This window comes from Gadus macrocephalus, chromosome 9 (assembly GCF_031168955.1).
Source record: "Gadus macrocephalus chromosome 9, ASM3116895v1".
In the NCBI taxonomy this organism is placed as follows: Eukaryota; Metazoa; Chordata; class Actinopteri; order Gadiformes; family Gadidae; genus Gadus; species Gadus macrocephalus.
The window spans coordinates 20098719-20123402 of NC_082390.1; the positions used below are offsets into that span (position 1 = coordinate 20098719).

At 47.4% G+C, this 24684-nt stretch overlaps 2 protein-coding genes across 2 annotated transcripts in view; both read right to left on the reverse strand.

Moving 5' to 3' along the window:
• tjp1b (tight junction protein 1b) overlaps nt 1–3642 on the reverse strand; it is a 61477-nt gene extending 57835 nt beyond the window's left edge. The window contains 2 exon segments of the mRNA XM_060061608.1: nt 2527–2653; nt 3080–3642. Coding sequence (XP_059917591.1) covers nt 2527–2653; nt 3080–3521 — 569 coding nt within the window. The 5' untranslated portion in view covers nt 3522–3642.
• A 3538-nt stretch (nt 3643–7180) lies between these two features.
• duox (dual oxidase) lies at nt 7181–24684 on the reverse strand. The gene is made up of 34 exons (XM_060061319.1): nt 24564–24684; nt 24186–24336; nt 23980–24063; nt 23731–23895; nt 22840–23027; nt 21727–21925; nt 20727–20893; nt 20378–20441; nt 19978–20074; nt 19812–19902; nt 19521–19623; nt 19247–19419; nt 18223–18398; nt 17978–18096; nt 17746–17883; nt 17513–17626; nt 16838–17040; nt 16435–16620; nt 15963–16188; nt 15759–15852; nt 15440–15615; nt 15187–15256; nt 14845–14892; nt 14513–14691; nt 12414–12644; nt 12187–12286; nt 12037–12086; nt 11796–11923; nt 11127–11280; nt 10128–10360; nt 9489–9647; nt 9246–9401; nt 8477–8605; nt 7181–7591 (listed from the first exon to the last, which is right to left on the reverse strand). Exons 2-34 carry the CDS (start codon nt 24253–24255, stop codon nt 7469–7471), a joined length of 4593 nt encoding a protein of 1530 aa, XP_059917302.1. The 5' UTR covers nt 24256–24336; nt 24564–24684; the 3' UTR covers nt 7181–7468.

A 24684-nucleotide genomic window follows, 5' to 3' on the forward strand; every position in this document is an offset into this window, starting at 1 on the left:
CACAGATTTGATAATATGGTTATAGTTAAGATAATATAATTAAACCAGCAGAGTATTCGGTGGGACATGCTCTGGTTGGTTTTCAGTCATCTTCTGTTATTTCTACGAGGTTAGCGTGTCTGACTGATTCCTCATCAGCCCTGAAATGGGTCAGTCTTTACAGGCTCCGGCGTTACTGCTGCAGACCTCATCCCCCTGCGGCTCAAGGCAGCGATAGGTCCTGGGTGACCTTTAAGACAGGCGCCCTGAGATGTGATTAACTGCTTGGAGTTCGCTCTCCGTCAGCAGGATGCTGACCAGAGGCGGACGCACCACAAGCCACGCTGTAAACACGCGTGTCACCGCGACAACGTCGCCAACGATTCCTCTTCTCCACAGAGTGGGATGGGGAAGCAAAGCACGACCCCTGGAGAAGCCAGGACTCATACTCCCGTCCTAAGTCCCTTTCAGTTTATATCTGCTTATTTTCCTGGGCACACAAACCCATTGAGTGCCAGAGAATAGATTGCATCTGGGTCTTGAATCACGAGCTGACCCACTTCTCCTCTGACCGAATCATCAATAATAACACCAGCAACGGAATCAAGTTGACGCTTACGGGACCCTATCCTCAGTTATGCTGGGGATAGATGTTGATATGCAGCGATCACTAACATCAAAGACATTTTAGGGACGGTACATTCAAAATCACACGCAATGCAACTTATAAATGATGACAATGGAGGCCCCTATAATTAAAGAATATTCCTATAGCTCAGGTTTAAGCACTGAAAGCAACAACAAAACAGATGAACTTACATGGCCTGGCTAGCGCACTGCATCTCTGGCGGGGGCTTGCTGAGCATGAGCATCGTGTGGCACTACCATGGTCCTGGGCTATATGTGTGTAAGTGTGTGTGTGTTGCTGTGTTTCTGTCAACCTGTCTTTGTGTGTCAACGCTCTCCCAGGCCAGAGCGCCGGGTAGGGGTGGCCACGCTGACTCGGCTGTCAGCCAGAAAAGAGGCTCTTTAACGGTCTGGGGAGCATCGAGCAAGTCTGTCCCTTCCCCTCAGCCTCCTCCCCTGCACCACCCGACCCTCGTGCACGCTCCCTCTGCCTCTTGGTATCTGTGTGTGTGTCTCTCTCTCTCTCTCTCTCTCTCTCTCTCTCTCTCTCTCTCTCTCTCTCTCTCTCTCTCTCTCTCTCTCTCTCTCTCTCTCTCTCTCTCTCTCTTTGTCCCTATTACTTACTTCTCTTTCTACATATCTCTAGCTCCATGTCTTAATTCAGTCTCTGTGTGTGTGTCTCTCTCTCACTCTCTGTCCCTCTCTATGTATCCCTTCTTCTTCTCTCTCTCTCTCTCTCCCTCTCTCTCTCTCTGTTTCTCTTTATCACTCTCTCTCTTTCTCCCTCTGTCTCTCTCTCTCTGTGTATCACTTCCATTTGTCTCTCTCTCCCCCCCTTCCTCTTTCTTCCTCTCTTTCTCTCTGTATCCCTCTCTCTCGGTATCGCTCTCGCTCTCTCTCTGTCTTTCTCCCTCCCCCCCTCTCTCTCTCTCTCTCTCTCTCTCTCTCTCTCTCTCTCTCTCACTGTCTCTTTTTCCTTCTCTGCCTCTCCCTCCCCCCTCTGTCTCCCTCTCTCCCTCCCCCTTCCTCTCTGTCTCTCTGTCTCTACCTCCCCTCTCTCTCTATGTCTCTCTCTCTCTCTCTCTCTCTCTCTCTCCATCCCCCCTCTCTCTCTCTCTCTATGTCTCTCTGTCTCTCTGTGTGTCTCTCTCTCTCTCTCTCTCTCTCTCTCTCTCTCTCTCTCTCTCTCTCTCTCTCTCTCTCTCTCTCTCTCTCTCTCTCTCTCTCTCTCTCTCTCTCTCTCTCTCTCTCTCTCTCTCTCTCTCTCTCTGTGTTATCCCAGTTGATGGGGAATAGCCCCAAGGGGGCCAAACATCTAGAGGGACAAACTGTCGGTGACCGGTCGTTCCGGCTCGTCAGGGCCCGGCACGGTGACAGTGGCGACCTGGAAGGACCCCTGTAGCAGGATGTGCTCCGGTCGGCACATCGCCGGCTGCTCGGGCCTGCACTGCCGTCATCAGCCGACGCAGCGTTTGGGAGAATCGCTGGGCCTGCGTGTTCTGCTTATGTTTACTGTGGGTGCCGTATCGCGTATCGTTATTGACCCGTGGGCAGTGATTTAATAGTGTTTACATATCGACGGGATTTGTTTACCAAATAACGCCACGGATGGCACTCAAAACTAAAGAGGAACGAAAGGGGGGATTTGGTTTCCAAATTAAATGCTGTCCTGCGTTTCCAGCGCAGGCATAGAGGCTCTGAGAAGTTCATATTGAGCACAAAAACAACACTGAACCAATGCAAGCCATTACATAGGATTCAATACTGTGAAGTGAACGGCCAATATAATCTGTTATCAATTATGTCTTTATATTTAGAATCAATTTATGTTATATTCAAAGTCAATTTAAATCCTTAAGTAGTCTTCTACTACCAACACCCAACACACAACACAGGAACTACTTCAACAGATCCTCCTACCTGGAGTCCAGCAGAGGGTCTCGGTGCATGGGGGGAGTGCTCAGAGGCTTCCCTCCAGAGTGGGGGTCCCTGGACATCTTAATGGGGTCAAGCAGACCCCCCTTCTTCCCTCTCCTCAGGTCACCATCTGGAGACACAAAACAATCCACCAACTGCGTTTAAAACCAAACAGACTCTTAACCCCCATATCCAGCTCGTTCTACGGTGTAGCTGGAGCTGGTTCTTAGCCGGGGGATCCTACTGCCTGTAAGAGAGCTCACACATTTCTTGTACAATGTGTTTATGTGTTCATGATGTTAGGTTATGAAGCAGGCAGTGTTGGCCAGTTGGCCATATGTTGTCGTAAGCTAGCTAGCAGTGCTAGCAGGGCTAGCAGTGGGAGCAAATCTGGTACAGATTCAGGGTAATATTTCTCCTGGCTGGGACGAGGCAGCACTCAGCAAACTGATTTACTAACTGATAGATCCTCAATCAGGCCTTCCTCTGAGTCCCTCCCCCACCCACCCTCTCTCACTCAACACACGACACACGCGTCCCCAGAGACGGTCTGTACCTTCCCCGTCCAGCAGGAAGCAGGTGAGCAGCTGCGGCCGCACCTCCTCCAGCACAGAGCAGAAGCAGTAGAAGGCGCCGGGCCCTTTGGAAGAGAGGCGCTCCAGGAACACCTCGGCTCGCCGCCGGCTGGACGCCTGGGCCAGGATCTCTGTGTACTCGGCCAGCGAGAACACCTTGTTGTACACCAGGTAAGGCAGCGCGCTGCTCACGTCCAGCTCCTTCAGGATGCGCTCCCGGTGCTGTGTCAGGATCCCGGCCGTCCAGCGTGTCCTCTTCCTGCTGCAGGGCCTCAGGCGGCCCGCCCGGTACTGCCGCTGCAGCTGCCTCCTGCGCCTCTTCACCAGCCACCTCTTGGAGCCGAACCTCTTCCTGTCCAGCAGGCCCGCCAGCGCCTCCTCCACCGCCACGGCCACTCGGCCCCCCAACGGAGGGATGTGCATGTCTCAGGCCAGGGGGTCCGGCGCGCGGCCAGTGTTTCCCCAGACGTCCTTCTGGGTGTTGTGGCGGATCTGGGACAGGAGCAGACAGATCTGGACAGCGGTCCTGTCCTGACTGGCTACTTACAGACACTAAGAAGATTAGCCAGGCTGCCAGGTTGGCTAATACACGCTGCTTAATGAATTCACAGACATATGTCTGTTTCATGACGTTACAATCCTCTGAAGATAATCATTCTGTGCATAATCTGGCAGCCCCAACGTCCAAACATGCATTTGGGTATAGTTAGCTGGTTCCGATTTATTTTAATTTGGAGGAAAGTAAATCACTTGAAACGCTTTATCAAACCGCCACTTCAGACGTACCAACACCACACAGACAGCGGTGCATGTGGCAGTTAATCACTAAATACTAGCGGAGCGACCTCTGACCACAATAGCCAGAGGAGGTCACCCAATAGGTAAAGCCGACAGGACAGATATGGTCCTCCCTCTACTTATTAAAGCTCATCCTTGAGTAAGGCATGTAGCATATCACTGCTAAGGCTTTAAACAAGAAGCGATATTTAAATGGCGGAAATATAAATATATTCACAATCAGCGTGGTTGAGGGGAACAGAGAAAAATAGGAAAAGCAAAGGCAGTGAGTCATTAGCAACATACAGTTCACTGGACAGAGTAATAATGAAATAACTACAATAACATTGAGGCATTTTGGCTTTTTACCAGAAGAGGGTGCAGTTTGATATCGAGAAATAGCAAGCTGAAGAATTGCAAATGTGTACACCGACGCCGACACAGACACACACACACACCAACACACACACACACACACACACACACACACACACACACACACACACACACACACACACACACACACACACACACACACACACAAACACACACTCACACACACACACACACACACGCACACGCACACGCACACGCACACGCACACGCACACGCACACGCACACGCACACACACACACGCACACGCACACACACACAACTAATATATTATTCTATGTATATCCTTGAGTGACATTTGGATACAATCCGCACAATTCCCTTTTACCTGACCACCATAATAGCTCACTACAAAGCTGTTTATGAAAGAAGTTATTCTTGTTATTTTGGATATTATGTGAATGTAGCCTACAGCTTCATTCCTTGGATCTCCTGCTATCAGTGTTGTCATAATTAAATTACTTACTTTATTTATCCTGGCTTTTAAAAGAGTCTGCCTTACACTGCCTCCTTTACTATCAATCTGTCTTATGTGTGAATTTTCCTCAATATCAACCAGGTAAATAGGTGCACATTTCACGGGTTCACCTAAAGACATATTTCCTTCGTCCCCAGGAGAGTTACATTCTGCTTAGTCAATAGCTTGCTCAAAAAAAGATTCTCATAATTTCAGAATGGACAAATAGGTCTCACTTCTTGTAGGATTACCCATGGTCGTGTTAGCAAATGTTTGGCTTGGTCTATCGGCCTGCGTGCCAGAACACAGCCCTAGACAAATACAAGCGATAGGTAATGTGTTCAGTAATACTTTGGAAATACCTTATCATACCACTGCAAGCATGCAAGGCTTACTGAAATAGGGCAGTGGGTGTCTATATTATTTCCTCATGGGGTAAGTTGGTTGTTTGCAGACAACCTGGACAAATATACAAGGAAAATAATTGGACTAGATAAGATTTAATTTCAATGAAACTCGATTAAGGGAGAATTTATTTGGAATATAGCATCGATAACATTACAATGAGCACAATCTGTTGAAGATAATGAGACGTATTTACACGTTACAATACTGGTCACTAAATTATTTCCTTCTGATAAGAGATGCAGGAACCATTTCTGGGTAAATGCTGCATGCTTCTTTAAGTCAAATAGTTTTTTTTGTGGCGAGAGTCTAAGCAGACCAATGGACCACATTTGTTCTAACAACTAAAATGGGTAAACAAAGCTTGTAAAATGCATGTTGTGTCTATTAGAATGTGAGAAGTCCAGAGCTTTCATTGAGAGATTGAGTCTTCTTTCTCTGAGCTGTTTATCTGTTTGCCTTACTTTGACATTTAGATCGGCCAAACTGAACACAAACTAATGATTCTCCGGTCTTGTATGTTGTCGTATTTTCCTCTACTTATCTATGCATCAGTATGCAGCAAGGGCGATTAAGTTAGGAGTAATCATAATGAATAGAATAGCATGTCATGGCAAAATACCCTTTTCATGTGTTCGACAAACACAGGTGTTTCTCATAAAACGAATAAGTAGATCAAGTAAAGTAAAGTTATCCTTTATTGTCCCTTTTTGGGAGAAATTCCCATGAACCCATGCAGAGGTGTGACCTTGTCAGAGGTCGACACACATGGGTACACGGCACCCCGGGAGCAGTGGGCAGCCGAAGTGCAGCACCCGGGGAGCAGCTGGGGGTTTCAGGGGCCTTGCTCAAGGGACAGGAGAGGGCTGCAGAACTACTCCCCCGCCCCACACACATTTTTGCCTACCGGTCGGGATCGTACCAGACACCCAAGTTATATAAACTCATAAGCTTATATAACTTCATTTTTTCCCCCTTTAATATTTTGTTTGGTCTTAAACTTAAATGATGTTGACCAAAAATGTTTGACTCCCATTATATTCCCATTGGACCCCTATTGCTTCCGTTCAAGGAACTTGGACGGAAGTTAACTAACCAAAGATGATTAACTGAAAAACTCAGTTTGGACCATGAATAAAGACCGAAATCCAGTACTTCACAGTCATTTTGTATTCATCGTTAGACATATATCGTGATGTTTTGTTATTGGTTTGTCTAACAATAAATTGATTATTGCAGAATTGCTCTATCGTGATATTATCGGTATCACGGGCCATGTATCGCGTATCATATTGTGAGGTAGCCTGTGATTACCGCCCCTAGTCACGGGTGTCTTGTATTAGCCTGAGAAGGGCTGGGCCCTGTATCTGTGAGGGACTTTTCACTGCAGCCTGTCAAAGCAGGGTCAACGCTGGAGAAATGAATCACCCAGTGAGCCAGCATGATCAATATCAGGGCCTTGGGCCCCCTAAATTGAACAAGGCCATAATGAAGCTGATTAATTACACCTGTGTTTTTCCCTGCAGTAATGTATCAAAATGCCTCCCCAGGAAAAGGGCTATAAAAGGGCTAGAAAGAGGTTCGACCTGCTTCGAGCCTGGTCGGCCTTATCGGCTTATTGGGAATAGGCAATAACACGTTCAAATATTAAACATGTGAGGGAGGTGCAGATAAGAGAATGAATAACGTTAAATAAAGGAAAACCATGCTATCTATTGCAATCTTATATCTATTTACTTTATTTTTAAAATGATAAATTAAGTATGAACGATGGAAAAACAAATGTTTGGTCTGGTTTGAATGCCAATTGGGCCAGTCACCAAAACCTGCATACCATTATACAGTATGTATTTTGTCTGAATATAAATATATATATATCTATAAATATATAAATATATATATAAATATATATATATACATTTAACTTGTATATTATAGTATCTTACTTATATATTATAGAACATATCACTTCATTAAACTCCTTGTAGCTTCATAACCAAGAGTTATAGAACATGCCCATTCAGTTACAGTACAAACTCCTCCAACTCATTTCAGTTCATGTAAAAGGCACTTTATTTAGTCGCTCTTATTTCCGTGGTTTAAACAGCACACCACTATGTTAAAATTCCAAAAAATAGTTAGATGAAAGATGTACATTACAGACCAATGTGGATAAGGCACTGAGAAAGCGACGTAAAGCTTTGAGAAATAATGGGAATTTCAACTTGCAAACCCACAATCTTGAACATCAGCTTATCTTCCATTGTAAACACTGCATTTGTTTCTACTCTAACTTGGACTCCCACTCTCCACTCTCTGGTGAGCCAGGCGCTGGGGTTAGAAATTCTCGTAGTGATGGACAAAGTGGGCCTGGTCCTTCTTGTTCATCTGCTGGCAGGCCTTTTCCACGTTCTTGGTCAGTCCCGGAGGTCCACAGCTGAACACGCCCATTTTATGAACCTGAAAAAACACCCAATAAAAGAAGACATAGTGAGATGTCTTATGAGCACACGTCCCAGACCATACAGTGGCTAAGGTGGTGGGGAGAAAGGTTTCAATCTATCGCTTTGATAGGCCTAACCCTCTAGGCAGTCGGCAGCAGTCCTTCTATGCATAAAATGTGTGTTTTTCAAATGATTTCGACCAGCCCAAAAAAGGACCAACCAGCGTGCAATCATTTTTACTTTTATTTTAACTGTGCTGTGAATAAAACCAGTTACATTGAGAGGCACAGTCTGATGTTAGAGTCTTTCACCACTTTGTCTTCAGCGGAGTCTGATGATGAAATCGAATCGCAACAGTTTATCTTAAAGTTGTCATTCCCCGAGAAACAGTTTAATCTTGTTTCTTTTGAAATACGATAGGAATGAGTTGGATCCATTCTCTCTCCTCTCTCTCTCTCTCTCTCTCTCTCTCTCTCTCTCTCTCTCTCTCTCTCTCTCTCTCTCTCTCTCTCTCTCTCCTTCTCCCTGAGTAACTCTGGAAGTGTAATTGTTTTATAACTGTGACGGACAATGCTGTTAGTCAATCAGAGGCGAGACATTTGCGCGTCGTTTCTCCCGGCCACCTCCTCCAACACACTAGAACAGCGTGAAACAGGAGCACCAGAGCATTTTTTTCACATTTTTTTTTATCAATACAGCTTATTTTTGTTGCAAACAAGCTCCCTTTTTCCAGAATGGCAGTTCACTGGACACATTCCTACATAAAGGAGAAGCTCCCAGTCCACTCAGAAGTTGGGGCCTCATCATCTTCTTCCTCTATTGAGTTCTATGGCGTTCATAACTGCTACATTACCACCATCTGCTGGACCAGCCCATCGAGGGGATGTGTGGGGGGACCCACCTCTGGGTGCACCTCTTGCAAGGAGCTCAAAAACGCCACAAAGGGCGGCCGGCCGAAGTGGGTGATGGAGCGCAGGCCTGTGAACAGACTCCGGTTCCACACCTTCTGGAAGTGGCGCTCGGTCACATACTGCACACACACACACACACACACACACACACACACACACACACACACACACACACACACACACACACACACACACACACACACGCACACACACACACAATTTTTTAATAGATAAAGATCTTTGTTGACAGAGGCTCAGCTGTGTCATGGCCTGTTACCAAAAGACTCTGCAGCTGCCGCTTAACCACGCCCCTTTTGAGCAATATAAATGCATGGGCTAAAAATGTTGATATTAACAATGGTGTCTTAATGTGTTAGAACGTTCCTGTCTTGATTCAGGGGACTGATCTGCAATAGAGGACGGCCTACAGCCCGAGTAGTCTGAGATGATGTAAATATTGGAATACCTCCATTTGCATTTAGCTTTATTCTGTTTTTCTATAGCTTTATTCTGTTTTTTTTTCTATTTTTAATGATACTACTGTCCTATACTTTCTGATGTCACACCCTTTGCTGATGAGAAACACAACCATAAGAATTATTAGATAAAATTAAGTAATAGGCCCTGCAAAACTGGTGCAGAACACATTTGTAGTTTTGTAGTAACAGCAGTACATCTTTCCCCTGTGCCTCTGTACATAACCTTTACAATTGTCACACATTGAATGCAATGAAGAAGAGATCAATCAGGCTGAGCTACCAGCATGGTGGTGCGCAGGTCAAACTTCTGGGCCAGCTGGGTGATGTAGATGTGGACCGACACCAACTCCAGGGTGTCCATCTCCTCCACCTCGCGTACGATGTCAGACACCCACTCAAACTGCCGCTGGGTCCGCGTCACCCAGATGAAGTAAACCTTCACAAGAAAGAAACATTAGACCTGTTCCGAACATCTGGGATGCTTTGGTGGAATATCTCTGTGTGGTAGCTTGAGTGGATGTACCTTTTTACACTGGATCTTGGCCTTGTTGGAGGACTTGACCACCAGGTCCTTCAGGATGGAGGCGAACGGGGTGACCCCGATGCCCCCGCCCACCAGGACAGACACATCGAAGTCGATCCACTCCTGGTGGCCCTCCCCGAAGGGCCCGTCCAGGTAGAGCTGCCCACAGACGGAGAGATTCGATTAACCATCATAATTATATGAAATAAACCATGCAACCAGACCAAGATATCAAAGGGGAGGCTACTGCTTAGGAGGGTTTCAGCCCAACAGTCAGGGGTTTGAAACCCAATATCCACAGGCAACCTTGGAGTGAGACGCCTAACCCCTACCTTCTCATTATTCTACTCGAGCCAAAAATATCTAAAAAGGACCTAAAGTCATTGTCTAGCCCAAAGGTACACAAAACACAAAGCACAAAGCACCTAGCACACAGCACGGATCACGAAGCAACGTAGCAACGTAGCTGTATCATCTCTTCAAATAGGACTCTGGTCTATTTTGGGATCAGAAATTCCACCACAGTACTTTGCGAGGGTGACCACCCGATGTGACCACGTCACGTTGGCTGGGGCCGGACACCGTCAGGCTAGCAGGCTAGCCCAAGGCTAGCTGAGGGTCAGGGGAGGCGCAGGGCACCTTGGGGTGGAAGCCCAGCTCCACCAGGCGGTCCTCCGTGTAGAGCTCCCGCAGGTGGCTGGTCCAGGGCCCCACGGCGCGGATGTGCAGGCTGAGGTTCTCCTCGTGGGGGGCCGAGGTCAGGGTGAAGGGGTGGTACTCGTCGGTGCCCAGCATCAGGCAGGCGATGCGGACCCACTGGCCCGAGCGGTACACAAAGCCCTGGGGCCGCTTGAACTCCAGGTGGGTGACCCCTGCAGGGCGGCAGCGCAGAAGGAGGGATGGAAGGTAAAACTCTAATCATTCTCTAATAAAAGATTGGGACACATGCTGAGATCTAAATGTGTAATTAGAAGTATGTAATGTAATGCTCAAACCAGACGTATAGAAACTGGTTTTGGACCGATTCTAAAAAGAAAGTCATCCTGTTAGGAGACAGGGCAGCGACTTAGACCTCCCCTGACATAAACCTCACCTGACCTAGACCTCGCCTGACCTAGACCTCAGCTCATCTTTCACCTCACCTGATCTAGACCTCAGCTGACCTCACCTGACGTAGACCTCACCTGACCTAGACCTCACCTGACCTCACCTGACGTAGACCTCAACTCACCTGACCTCACCTGACGTAGACCTCACCTGACGTACACCTCCCCTGACCTACACCTCCCCTGACCTAGACCTCAGCTGACCTCACCTGACGTAGACGTCACCTGACCTAGACCTCACCTCACCTGACCTCACCTGACGCAGACCTCACCTCACCTGACCTCACCTGACGTAGACCTCACCTGACGTACACCTCACCTGACCTACACCTCCCCTGACCTAGACCTCAGCTGACCACCTGACGTAGACCTCACCTGACCTAGACCTCACCTGACCTGACCTCACCTGACGTAGACCTCACCTGACCTCACCTGACCTACACCTCCCCTGACCTAGACCTCAGCTGACCTCACCTGACCTCACCTGACGTAGAGGTCACCTGACCTAGCCCTCACCTGACCTAGACCTCACCTGAGGGCAGCAGCTCCGCCCTGAGGACGGGGATCTCCACCTTCTTCCTGCTCAGGCTGATCAGCTTGTCCAGGAGGAAGATGAGTGCCGGGGGGATCAGATAGATGTAGAAGCGGGGTGATTGTAGCAGGGCAAAGCTGCCGTGGACCACCGTCTGGTGGGGAGCACAGAACCACAAGGCCAAAGGTCAATGGGGGAGAGTGTGTGGAGGATGGCCGGTTTCAGCGTCCCCACTGGCCGAGTCTGATTGGGCTCTGGGGCTAGGCGAGGCAGCACACCATTTGTGCATCGACCCATCAGTGTGCACAGGTTAAACCAGCCATCTCCACCCACACTGAGGAAGAGGTCTCCTGCATGGCAACAGGGAGCACCAGGCCATACATCATCATCTGTAAACCTTCCAATGAACTGTAGTACGATCCCCTCCACACTGCGTCCTCGTCTGGAGGAGTCCAATAAGAGTCTGGCATCGTCCTTTGACATGGTAATTTCAAGTAGGCTATATAGGTTTCCTTTTGTATATTCATATTTACAAATGGTATTTATTTTATTTATGATGTACTTATTCCTGTCCTGTATTTCTGCTGCTGTTAACTTCCCATCTGAAATTAATATGGTACATTTGGTCTTCTGGTATTTGAGCTTAATGCCCGGGGGACATCTACTTACAAGAATGTACACCACAACGTAGAGGTAATGTGTGATCCAGAATCCACGGAAGCTTATGCGACGGAAGACATGGGAGGCGAACACGTACATGAAGGCCAGCACGAAGAGCAGCAGGACACCAGTCATGCCTGAAACAAAGGTGCAAGATGGTCATAAAGCAGAACTACAACCAACCACAGGCCCTATGGGGGTTGTAGTTCTACTGTGAAGCCAGCATCACTCTTCACTCTTCACACATTACCTGGCACCGTTTGAAAGAACCAGTAGTACCACTTTTGCGGAAGTTCAGATCTGAGAAGAAAGAAAATAAATGGTTGACTCGCTAAATGCTCATTATATATTTGCAGGGACGTACAGATATATAATATATATATGTATTATTTCCAATTACCCATTGTTGGGCAACACCTTGGGGAAGAGGCAGGCGAGGATGTTGAGGTCACTGATGGAGAAGATGTAGAGGTTGACCACGTGACCCAGGCTGTGAATAACTATGATGGAGGAGGAGGAGACAAGGTTAGGTTATGACAACACAAGCGGCGCAAGGTCGGACCACCGGAGCCCATCTCGCCATGTTCTAATTAAAGCCGCCGGCGTGGCAGCGGAGTGATCCACTACCTGACATCAGGATGGCTATCATGGCCATGAAGCGGTGGAAGTCGATGGCGGCGTCGAAGGGGATGTAGCGATTGAGGAAGGTCTCCCGCAGCAGTGTGATGAGGTTGCGGCACACGGTGAGCAGCATGTAGGGGAACAGGAAGGATATGGCGGCGGCGGAGCCCCGCGACACGATGATCCCCACCATCGAGGTCTCCGGGACACCAGACGCGTCGGCCTGCAGAGCGTAGTCTAGACGCCGCGGGGCGGGGGCACATAGGAGTGGGCCGAGGACAGCTCAAGGTTAAAGATACCCTGTCATGGTTTTTAATGAGTTCATAATTGCATTTAGGGGTACTACTAGAATAGGGTTACATGCCTGTGTAACAGGGTGTGTTATATCCTTTAAATTATAATTACACAATTGCCTTTGTTTTTCTGTATTACCTGAAGTTTAGTTTTCCATGCCGCCTTAAGCTCTATTTTATTTATTTTTTTGATTTGGCTCCACCTCCTTCTATACTCCCGCCCACATTCCAGAGAACCCGATAAGTTTCCCGCGCCCCCTGCCCTCTTCCCTTTGTTGCGATACCCTTGGGAAGAGGTGTGTACATTTATATTGTAATCAAATCTTTGACCATCATATAATTTATCATTATTTATATTAGTTATTTTGATTATATATTGTTTAATTGGAAGTCTGGGATTTATAATCTATCCATAGTTATTAGATAGATTTCTGTGTTATGGGGAACTTTGTGTTTTGTTGCGATGTACTAGCATATAACTGACCCTCGTGTAGTCATGCTAGTTCCCCTTCCCCCCCTGTGTGTTTCGTAGAGTTGGAGTAAGGGCACAAGGGCTAAGGAAGCTATTTGTATATGTGTGTATTCAGGTATGTCTTTTATTCCTTTTATTTCAATCATTTCTGTTGTAATATTGTATGTAGTTGACCCTTTGTTGCGATACCCTTGGGAAGAGAGTTGGAGTAAGGGCACAAGGGCTAAGGAAGCTATTTGTATATGTGTGTATTCAGATTCAGATCGAATAAATGGACGTCGGAGTGCCCGAGTCCAGACACATCGTGGGTCACGTCATTCATAAATAGAAAGAAACACAACGCAGAACGAACCGGTCACACCTGTAGGTTTGAAATACCCCTTATTACTCTCAAACCGTTAATTTCTGCAAAACCAATTTCAGCGTCTTTCAAAAACGTTCTGATTTGTATCATGTTTCTTTAAGGTCCCCCTCCCGTAGCCCAGTGTGCTGTGATTGGTCAGCACGCCCACTATATTACGATTGGTTGAACGCTTTTCGCATGTGTCTGCAAACACCCGAGAAGCAGGTAGTCAGGATGCAGGACTTCAGCAGCGACCACTGCAGGTTGACGTCACACTTTTCCGGAAGTGAAGTAGAGGCTAATGTAAAGTAGAGGCTAAATTAAAGTAGAGGCCAGAGTAAAGTAAAGGCTAAAGTAAAGTAGAGGCTGAAGTAAAGTAGAGGCACTGAGTAAAGTAAAGGCTATGGTGAAGTCCAGTGCACCGATTCACACTCGTGTGAAATTAATTTCTTTAGCCTCAAGCAAGTGGTGCAACGCGTAGGGAAATTCAAATTTTTGCATCCAAATGAATGAGGTCATATCTTACAGTGATGCTAAAAATAGTCATTAGCAGAGGACTTGAGATGGTTCCAGGGTACCAGAAATGTCTCTGAAACGTTGTCCACATGGTTGAGCACTAACGAGACGGCGAGACAGGAGCGACGCAGGCGGCATTAAAGTTTGAGCGCAAACAAGCTGTTTCACGCACTTATTGAGGGCAGTTCTCAATGGGCGCGAATGAGGCTTAGAATTTTCTAGCTTAGCAGACATAAAAATGCTCAAACGTAAACAAATGTATACATGAGTAATACAACAGTCTAAAGCAAAGGGTACAGTTGAAAAAGCATGATATCACCTTTAAATGGGCTGTCATGGAGCAATACGGGGCCACTGCCCAGACTAAGACTACAGGTCCACTCATGGAGACGTTGGATAAAGACCTCCCCCAAATGGATCACATCTAATCGCACTGTATTGAACTCACAGGTTGAGATAGTCAATCAACAGGTCCACTCACGGTAGCATCTCTCGATGATCACACCGGCCACAATACCGGAGACCACGAGGAAACAAACGATGTGGCGGCGGTAGTTCTCCACAAAGCGCTTGAACTCCTGGATCTTCTGCTGGATCGGGTTTCGCTCATAGTGATCTCGCCTTGGCTTCACGTAGACCTTAGGGGACGCCAGGGACGACCTGACAACACATCGAGACGGACTTAGTACCCCGGCCTTTCACTTTGACATGATGTGGCGACCAAAATGTACCTTAAATAATCGAAGCATGTGTTCAGATCAATGAATGGAGGAATTGACTGCTGCAGAAGCCATCACTCATCTAAATACTCACTTCTTCCTCTGCCGCCTGCGTAGCTCCTGTCTCGCCGTCTCGTTGGTGCTGAAAGATGTGGACAACGTTTCAGAGACACGCTTGGTACCCTGGAACCATCTCAAGTCCTCTGCTAATGACTATTTTTAGTAATCTCTGTAAGATATGACCTCAATCATTTGGATGCAAAATTGTGAATTTGTCTCTACTTTACTTCGGCCTCTACTTTACTCTAGCTTTTACTCTACTCTGGCCTCTACTTTACTTTAGCAATAACTTTACTTTAGCCTCTACTTTACTCTGGCTTCTACTTTACTTTAGCCGTAACTTTACTTTAGCCTCTACTTTCCCGTGGCCTAGTACCTGTTGGCTGGGCAGATGAAGGAGACACGTTGTTCACGACTGAACCTCTTCTTCCCCTGCTGCTCCATTCCTGCTCAATAAACAAAAAAACACAACACACACGGCATGTTCAAACGGGGAAGCAAGAAGTAACACTTTCCGTTACTCTCTCTGATTAGGATTGACGTCATTTCACTGCGACTGCATTTCATCTACTTCCTACTGAGAAGGTGACACCTAAAGACGTTGGAGTTGAACGGGTTTCCTTCCAAACCTTTGACATTGAGCTCGGAGAACTGCAGCTCTTTCTCGTGGTCCCGCAGGAGGAAATGAAAGTCCTCCCAGGTGATTAGCTCCTTGTCTTCGAAGCCAGCCGTCTTCAGCATGGCCAGTATCCCCTCGTCCGCCTGGCTCTTAGACAGAGCGCCATTGGAGATTTCAATGAACGACCTGCAGGGGAGGGGGGGAAGAGAGAGAGAGAGAGAGAGAGAGAGAGAGAGAGAGAGAGATCTTACAACTGGTAGTACATTGTTACTGCACAGGAAAGTCTGTTGGTACCACACATACAACGACAACAACGACAGCACAAACACCTGAGCATCCTTGTGAAGTCTTCCTTGGATAAGAAACCATTGCCAGCGATGTCATGCATGGAGAACATCAGCTTGGACTTTTCCTCTGGGGAGCCTAGACGGACACATAACAGTCAAACACGAGTCCCACAGTGAGATCACCTCAAACCAGGCGGAGGACGTTGTCTCACGACCACGTGTATCCTCTCATGTGATTTGCTTTACCCTTCATGAAGATAACGATGACATCCAGGAACTCTTGGAAGGACAGATATCCGTTGCCATCTTTATCGGCCAGCGTGAACATGGAGTTTACAAACAGGGAGTCTGGCTTGAGGCCCAGAGCGTCGGCCAGCTCGGTGGCCGCCAGCTCACACTGCAGGACCTGCCGGGTCTTATGGCGGGCCGTGCCGCTCATGTCCCCCGCGTCTCTCTTCTCTATCTCCAGCACCTGCAGCGGCCCGGAGATGGCAGGGATTAAATCGCATTTCACTGTGTTGACATTAGCGATATCACCCACGTCAGCCGGGCCTGTCCACAGAACCCACTGAGGTCAAGGTAAAGGCCCCAATCTGTTCTCTCAGCCTGAGGTCTGACCTCAAACAAACGCTGACGCCGACACCGTGACCACGACCGGAGCGGCTACGTGTTCTGCCGCTGCGCCGGAATATGAGACCAGGTGAGCGCTGTTCGTTACCTCGGAGAACGCATGGCGGATGAATGTTTCCACGATCTGAGCCCGCTGTTCCCTGGTCAGCGCCTCGCCCAGGATGTCCTTCTCTCTCATCGGCGTCACGGCGATCTGCTGGCCCGACCCCTCCGCCTCGGGGTTCAGCTGCCTCACCAGCTCTGCTCGCTTGTTTTCATCTTCAAAGAACAACACCTTGTGTGGCAGGAGAGGGAACACAACAGGCTTGTGATTGGCTGATGGATGCAGAATGACCCATTATGAATCTGAATCTGATGAAGCCACTGTAATGCCTCGCACCTTCATTTTGTTCAAATTTAAACACAGATTTTTTACATTTCTATCCTTAATTTCTAGGGGGCAGCCTATATCTGCAGGTATAAACCAACGCCATCACAATGGGTGGACTCACCAGGTCGTACTCTTTGGGTACTTTGAGCAGCAGTACTTTCTGCTGGTGGTCATTGGAGAGAAGGATCTTCAGGCTGGTCTGGCTGCCAAGGTTGAGGCTGCGGAGGACCGAGCCAGCGTGGTCAAACACCTGCACCCTCCTCTTCTCGTTGACCTCCACACTGACGGACTGCAGGGGCTTCTTATGACCGCACCACTCGTAGGCTGAGAGGGGTCAGGGAGGGGGAGAGGGAGGGGGGCCCAAGGTTATTCAGCTAGCGGGACATTGCATGAAAAACAGGAACAGAGATTGCAAGAAGAGGATAGTGCTGTGGTCAGGGGGTTTGAGTCCCAGCTGAAAGATTGAGGGTTTAATTTCACCCAATATCCAGCATCCATCTGGAGGTGACCTTGAGCTGACTTACGACAACTAAATGCTAACCTACACATAAATTACATATATACAGTATATATACCTCTATATATATATATATATATATATATATATATATATATATGTACATATAGATACATAAAACATATATCTGTAGGTCACTTTTGACTTACAGTGTAAGGGAGATAGAAAAGAGGCTGAAAGTCAGCGAGAAACAAAGCAAAAATTAGAGAAAGATAGCTAGAAAGAAATAAAGCAAGCAAGACATAAAGAAGGGGCTTTACAGTGACCGATGTCTCCTACCCATGATCCCAGAAGCAGGCTCTTCTGTTCCCCTCACTGCCATTCTTCTCTTCTTAAACCTTTTGTACCTGGCCTTACGGATATACGCCACCATACAAGCCACAATAAGGCTCACTGTAGGGATAGAGTCAAAATAATCCCCAATGAACACTTAAGAACATCACAGATAGCATTTCAAATGGCAATACTTCATGTTGATGCAATGGATCTGTGAAGATATAAGGACCACCGACCCACTGGGAACAGGAACAAGCACACAACGAAGATGCCGAAACCAGCTTTGCTCCCGTCAAAGTAGTTGAGTGTGGTGAATGGGGTGCAAGGGTGAAGCCCTGAAGCATTGACTTGTGCTGGCTGAGGACACGGGTCACCTGGGGGGGATAAGAGAGCACAGAAAACGTTTTCCATCTGTTGTTCTCAACGATGCACCGTTATTATCGCATTATGAGCATTAAGTCGACTGACCGTTCATCCATAGGAAGACGTGTTCCTGCACGTCGCCGGCCTCTGCCCCGGTGACGGCCACCAGGACATCATGGTACGTCACCTTGCGGAGTGCCTGGATCTCGCTGGGGGTGAACAAACTGCAGACAGACAAAGGCTGGTCGGCCACTTTCATGGTTATAGAGGACACAAGATCTCTTAAGTAACATTGAGGCTTCTGTTTGGTCTTTGTTATAAAGGGGCTGTAGCTACAAAGGAGTTTTTACCCATTCTGCCTGTTCTCAAACCAGAAGCGGTCTCCATTTCGGATGCGCTCAAACTGATCCAGGACGACCCTGGAGAACACTGCCCCCGGGCCGTGGAGAGCTTCCAGCAGGCCTCCGGGGAAGAGCTCCAGTTTGGAGACGTCTCCGTCGTACAGCTCTGCAACATCCCGGAACAACTGCAACCACAGCAATGGCATGGAGCACATCCTCATCTGCTGCTTAGCCAATGCAAGGGCTGGACAAGGAGCTGCTAAGCTACACATCTCTGCAGATCAGTGACTGTTGAAGACGGTTGGAATGTGGCAGTGTTTCCCAGGCAATGACCTCCTAAAGTAATAATATGAGTCATGACAGCAGGAAAATACCCTGTGCTACACTGTTACACTGGGATCAGTGGTGGAGCGGTAGGCTACCTGGGCTACACTGTTACACTGGGATCAGTGGTGGAGCGGTAGGCTACCTGGGCTACACTGTTACACTGGGATCAGTGGTGGAGCGGTAGGCTACCTGGGCTACACTGTGACACTGGGATCAGTGGTGGAGCGGTAGGCTACCTGGGCTACACTGTTACACTGGGATCAGTGGTGGAGCGGTAGGCTACCTGGGCTACACTGTTACACTGGGATCAGTGGTGGAGCGGTAGGCTACCTGGGCTACACTGTTACACTGGGATCAGTGGTGGAGCGGTAGGCTACCTGGGCTACACTGTTACACTGGGATCAGTGGTGGAGCGGTAGGCTACCTGGGCTACACTGTTACACTGGGATCAGTGGTGGAGCGGTAGGCTACCTGGGCTACACTGTTACACTGGGATCAGTGGTGGAGCGGTAGGCTACCTGGGCTACACTGTTACACTGGGATCAGTGGTGGAGCGGTAGGCTACCTGGGCTACACTGTTACACTGGGATCAGTGGTGGAGCGGTAGGCTACCTGGGCTACACTGTTACACTGGGATCAGTGGTGGAGCGGTAGGCTACCTGGGCTACACTGTTACACTGGGATCAGTGGTCGAGCGGTAGGCTACCTGGGGGTTGCTGCGGTTCAGCTCTGGGTTGATCTCACCGAACGTCATGATGGCAGGCAGATCCAGGGCCTGCCTCACCTCGCTGTAGGTGGGGATGCCGAAGTCCCGCCCCCTCTGGATGGTCAGAGCCACCAGGTCCGAGCGGGAGAACCTAATTGGACCATACATGTAGTCTGGCAGGGCGGAGATCAGATTAGAGACGGGACCGTTGTTCTACTCCTCAGGTGTCATAATGAACAGCTATTGGTGAACAAGAAGGGTTATGATCATGAACCTCTCAGGTCTTCCACGACCACGTTGTCGGTCCTCTCTGCAATCTGCGAGGCCATGCCCATGACAAGGTCGTCCACGTCCTGGCCGGTCCTCATGTTCACACTCTGGTTGAAACGGTGCCGACGAAATAAAGCAACGGACGATTTAAGCCCAACCGCATGTCAACAATGCTGATTCTATACAGGCTTTGAAAAGAACTGCTCACATATGATATACATATAGAGCATACCTCGCCCCACAGGGAACCATACTACTGATCAGCCAAAGGATATGGCAAGATGGGAGAAGGTACCTCACGCTTCCAGAAGCTGTTACACAGACGCAGTGCAGGGGAGAGGCTCCCGTCGGCATTCACCACCTCCCGGAAATGGCAGGTTCTGTTCCTGCAATGTGACCAAGTGGAAGGCTTTGTTTAAACCATCTTTCTTTTAGGACAACACTTCCTTAACGACCAGTACCTCATGTAGACGCCAGGTGGGACCGCCGTGATGCCGAGGCGGATGGCAGCCACTTCAAACTCAGGGGAAATCCCTGGGTCAACAAACTTCTGATAACCTTAACACACACACAGAAGCACACCATGTAGACGTGCAAGCATATAAAATCAAAGCAGGGTAGGTTCATATATTTGAGTGTAATCTGATATAGAGATATACGTGAAACCTGGCCCAGGTCCACTTAGCCTACATCTCCTTCTGCCTTACTCAGCAGAAGCTTGAGAGAGCCTGCCTGCTGACAGGGCACATATTTGTTCAATAGCGCCAGAGGTAGCTGAGCTAATAGAGGCTTGCGGTCAGCAGTCTATCGCCTGCTCCTCCTCCCCCTTTGTGTCCACAGAATCCTTTTCCCTCTGCTCACCTGGATACAGCGGAAGAGTCCTGTTGCCGAGGTACACAGGGAGCCACTCATACAGGGCGATGTTCTGTGGAGCAACAAAGGAGGAAACTAAACACACAGCTGATGACCTGAAGTGTCTCCAAATATCTCCCTATATGTTGTACACAGTCCATATCTACTCTTCATTCTTTCTCCATTGTTTGTTCTTTCCCGTGGCGATGCAGGTCCTTTGTGGACCTTGTCCTACTAATGATGTCATTTCATTTATTATGATGTATTTGAATGATTGACCAGCCCAGGGAGTGCATGATGTAAGCTAGCCTTCCCGTCCAACGCTGACACATGGACAAAGAGGTACTTCACCCCGTACCTGGAGTGTGGCCACCACGGTCTTCCTGGCGTGCTGGAACAGCTTTTCATCTGACCACCCAGGCTGCTCCATTTTCAGCCGGAGGGCCAGGTAATTGTGGTAACGAAACCAGATAATCCCCTCAGCGGCTGTGAACAGGTTCTCATTGGCCCAGGCATTGCCAAACTCTGGACACAGGATGAGGGGGGGGGACATTTCCAGTTGGATCTACATGATAACGTGGCTCGGCAGCATGGTAGAAACAAACACACAGATACTGTGACATGATCTAACAATTACAGAGACATGTTGAGGCTATGGTGTAATGATGAAGCGTTGATGTTATGCTGAAGACGTGTACGTTTCATTGTTATGTTCTTGTCCCTTCACTGGTATGGGCCCCCTCCGACCACTAATGGAGTGATAATGACAGATGTTTGTTTCCAAAGGGGCCTGAGAGCTGAAGGTTACAACAGTAGGACAATCCCCAGCCCCACCACCACCCAGGCCGGGGTAATAACAAGACGCACGCACACCACGCGGGAGCAACAAAACACGGGTTTGGGTGGGGCTACGCTGCAGGCCTTCTGGTCGGAGCGCCGATGATTTGCTGTGGTGAGCTTAACAATCCGTTTACACAATAGAGAGTCAGCACACGTCACAAACACACACACACATGTCATTGTAGGCTCTACGCCGTGATGGGAGAGCGTAACCCAGGGGATGCCAATTGTCTTTATTGTCATCTGAGTTTTAACATAAACTCGATAACAAAGATGCTTAAACCAAACTATCAGACCTGGACCACAAAAACTTTCTTTCTTTCTTCCTTTCTTCCTTTCTTTCTTTCTTTCTTTCTTTCTTTCTTTCTTTCTTTCTTTCTTTCTTTCTTTCTTTCTTTCTTTCTTTCTTTCTTTCTTTCTTTCTTTCTTTCTTTCTTTCTTTCTTTCATTTATTGACGATGCTGCATCAGAAAGGAAGAGGCCCAGCTTGCATGTGTTAGAGTGAAGTGATGTGTTACCGTAGAGACCGGCGGGACCATGGTCGCCCGTGGAGGGGTCCGGGGCGCTCCACATGCGCAGGTGAACGTCCTGCCCGGGCATGTTCCACTGGTGGCCCGAGGCCAGGAGCCCCCCGGAGAAGCTCCGCAGGGTGTCAGACCAAGAGGAGGAGGGCCCGTAGATGGAGCTGCCATCAATCCAGGCTGTCACCAGGTTCACCTGCAGCCCCCAGCGGACCAGGAACAACAGAGTCACGTCAGGGAACCCCGCTCGCGGCTGTACTGGGAGGCGAGGTGTGGGTCCATGTGAGGATAGCGTCTGTCACTTATGGACACACAATGGTTCTGTCTGCGGGTGATTTTCTGCTGACCGTTTTCGTGTTGTGTACACCTTAATGGGCTAAAATGTTAACACAACAATCATAACCCTCACAAAAACACAGTTGCAAAATGACAACAATCCCTTTTGTAAAGATAAATGAGTTTATGAGTCGGGGGATTTGGATTTCATTGACTCCACTGACATGTCCATTACTTCCAAGACTCTTGTTCTCGTCTCCTGGATTTCTCAAGATTGAACGTAGGTAAAAAGGTTTTGAATAGCTTTTGTGATAATGACAATGTCTAGTCGACATAATAATGAACATTTAGCTATTCAGTTAACCAGCCACATTACATGTGGATATTGCACCTCACATATGTTCACGTTAAAAAGCAATAAATATGATGTAATTGATTATTTTGTGAAGACAAACATTGAATACTCAGGACCAGGTGTGTAATCACATCAGCCTTCTAATCCATCCCTCCTCCCTAATACCGGTTGTCATGTCTCCCTTCGCTCCCCCTTGGAGAGTGTGATCCCTCGGACAGTGTTGTCCGAAGGGTCACAGTCTTAAGCCATGTAGTTGTTTGCTTCATGTTTTGTATGACCCCTAAGCCAATCACGGTTTTGCTTGGTCATATCGATATTTCATTATTATCGTTACCACTTCTGACCAAAGGAATGCAATATAACAACATACCTCTCAACATGTCATCTGATTTCTATATATTGATATTAGTCATGTCTTGTCGTGCAGGAGTTTGGAGGGAACTAAAGTGATAACCCTGGTCAATAGGGCTTCTAAATACCTGAACCCGGGGATTATTGGGACTCTGGCCAGAGTCCTTGTCCCACGGCCCTCTGTGGAAGGGAAGCTCGACCTCTCCGGTACTGGAGGGGTCGAACACCGGGTCGCCCTTTGGAATGTCGATGTTCATGAACTCAGGGGGACATCCAGGCATCCTGGAATCAAAGATCTCGAACGTCAAGTGGTAACCTGGAAAGTCGAAAGAGGCAAATCAATAAATAAATTCAACGTAGTAAAATAGAATGATTGTGTAAATAAGATGAATGGTGCTCGTCCATAATGATCATATATATATATATATATATATATATATATATATATATATATATATATATATATACATTATATTGTTTATTATTTCACCAGTTATATATTTATATATATATATATATACTAAGTAGAGCTGTCAGTTAAACGCGTTATTAACGGCGTTAACGCAAACCAATTTTAACGGCGTTAAGAAATTTATTGCGCGATTAACGCAATTATTTTATTAAAAAAAAATAACAATTTTTTTTTTTTTTTTTTTTCTTTGGCTCAAAACAAAGAAGCAGACTGCTATGTTCAAATGACATTTGTTCAAAGCAGTCCTTTAATTGCACTATATCGCTCTTTTTTTGTATCGTCCTGTTTTGATCAGTATATGCCAATGTTGTTATCAATAAAAATCATTTGCACAAGGCAAGCCGATGCACTTCACCATGTTGATAAGAGAATTAAAATGAGAAGAATTATGGGACAAAAAAATCAAGGGATATTTAGCATAGAAAAAGAATTTGCGATTAATCGTGAGTTAACTATGACATTAATGCGATTAATCACGATTACATATTTTAATCGCTTGACAGCTCTAATACTAAGACTTTGTACACTGATGAGGCAAAACATTTACCAAAGAAAACAGAGAGCACGGTTTGGTTGCGTGCTGAGGGCAGACCGGAGGGTCCAGCTGTCAGAGCGCGGCTGAGGAGTCGAGGGTTTGGGTGCTGCGGCTCCTGGATTGGATGGGCAACACCGTCCGAGTAATGCGCGGGCATGAGCCTCATGAGATGGGAACCTTTAGCAGAAACCTCAGTGAGTAGGACGACAGACTAGAGGGCAGGGCTGCAGGAGCATGTACACACTGCTCTCTGTTACTCACCGACGGCTCCGCGGTTGGGATATCCTAAATTGTTGTACCAGCCGTCACATCTTTGGACCTCCCAGTCGTTCTTAGACTGGCAAACTGGTGAAATAATAAACAATATTATATATATATACATTATTTTATTTTTTTAATATATTCTCGGACCTGTGGTGACCACTGCTAAATAAAAAATAACGTGCAAATGACATTCATCCACTTACTTTGAATCACAAGTAGGCCTAAAAAAACGAGCATGACGGGGGAACTCTGAGCGCTTTTACGCAGATCCATTGATGCGAGCGATGCGCTCCAGCGCAGTCGAGCTAAGAGCTGCTCAGAGCCGTCTGGAGACCTGCCTACTACTGCGGCTGGCTGGCTAGGGTTACAGGCATTTGATTTAGCATTTTAGTGAAATCAATGTGTTAATAAGAAGCAGTTTGGCTGAACAAAGGTAAGCGTGTTGCATTTAATGTTTCATAGTTTCTAGTTTAGTTTTTAAATTATGCATCCGGGCTATACAGTTGACATGAAATTACCCATTTTAAATAAAAATTGCTTTATCATATCATAAAAATTGAAATAGGAAGTAGGAAACTTACATATTATCCTAAGGAGGGGATGAGAAGTACACTGGCACGTACTGAAGTTCCAGTGCGCTGCAGGGGCAGCAGCAAGTGAGTGGGGCGACGATAAACACACTCTGCGTTTAACACACCTGTC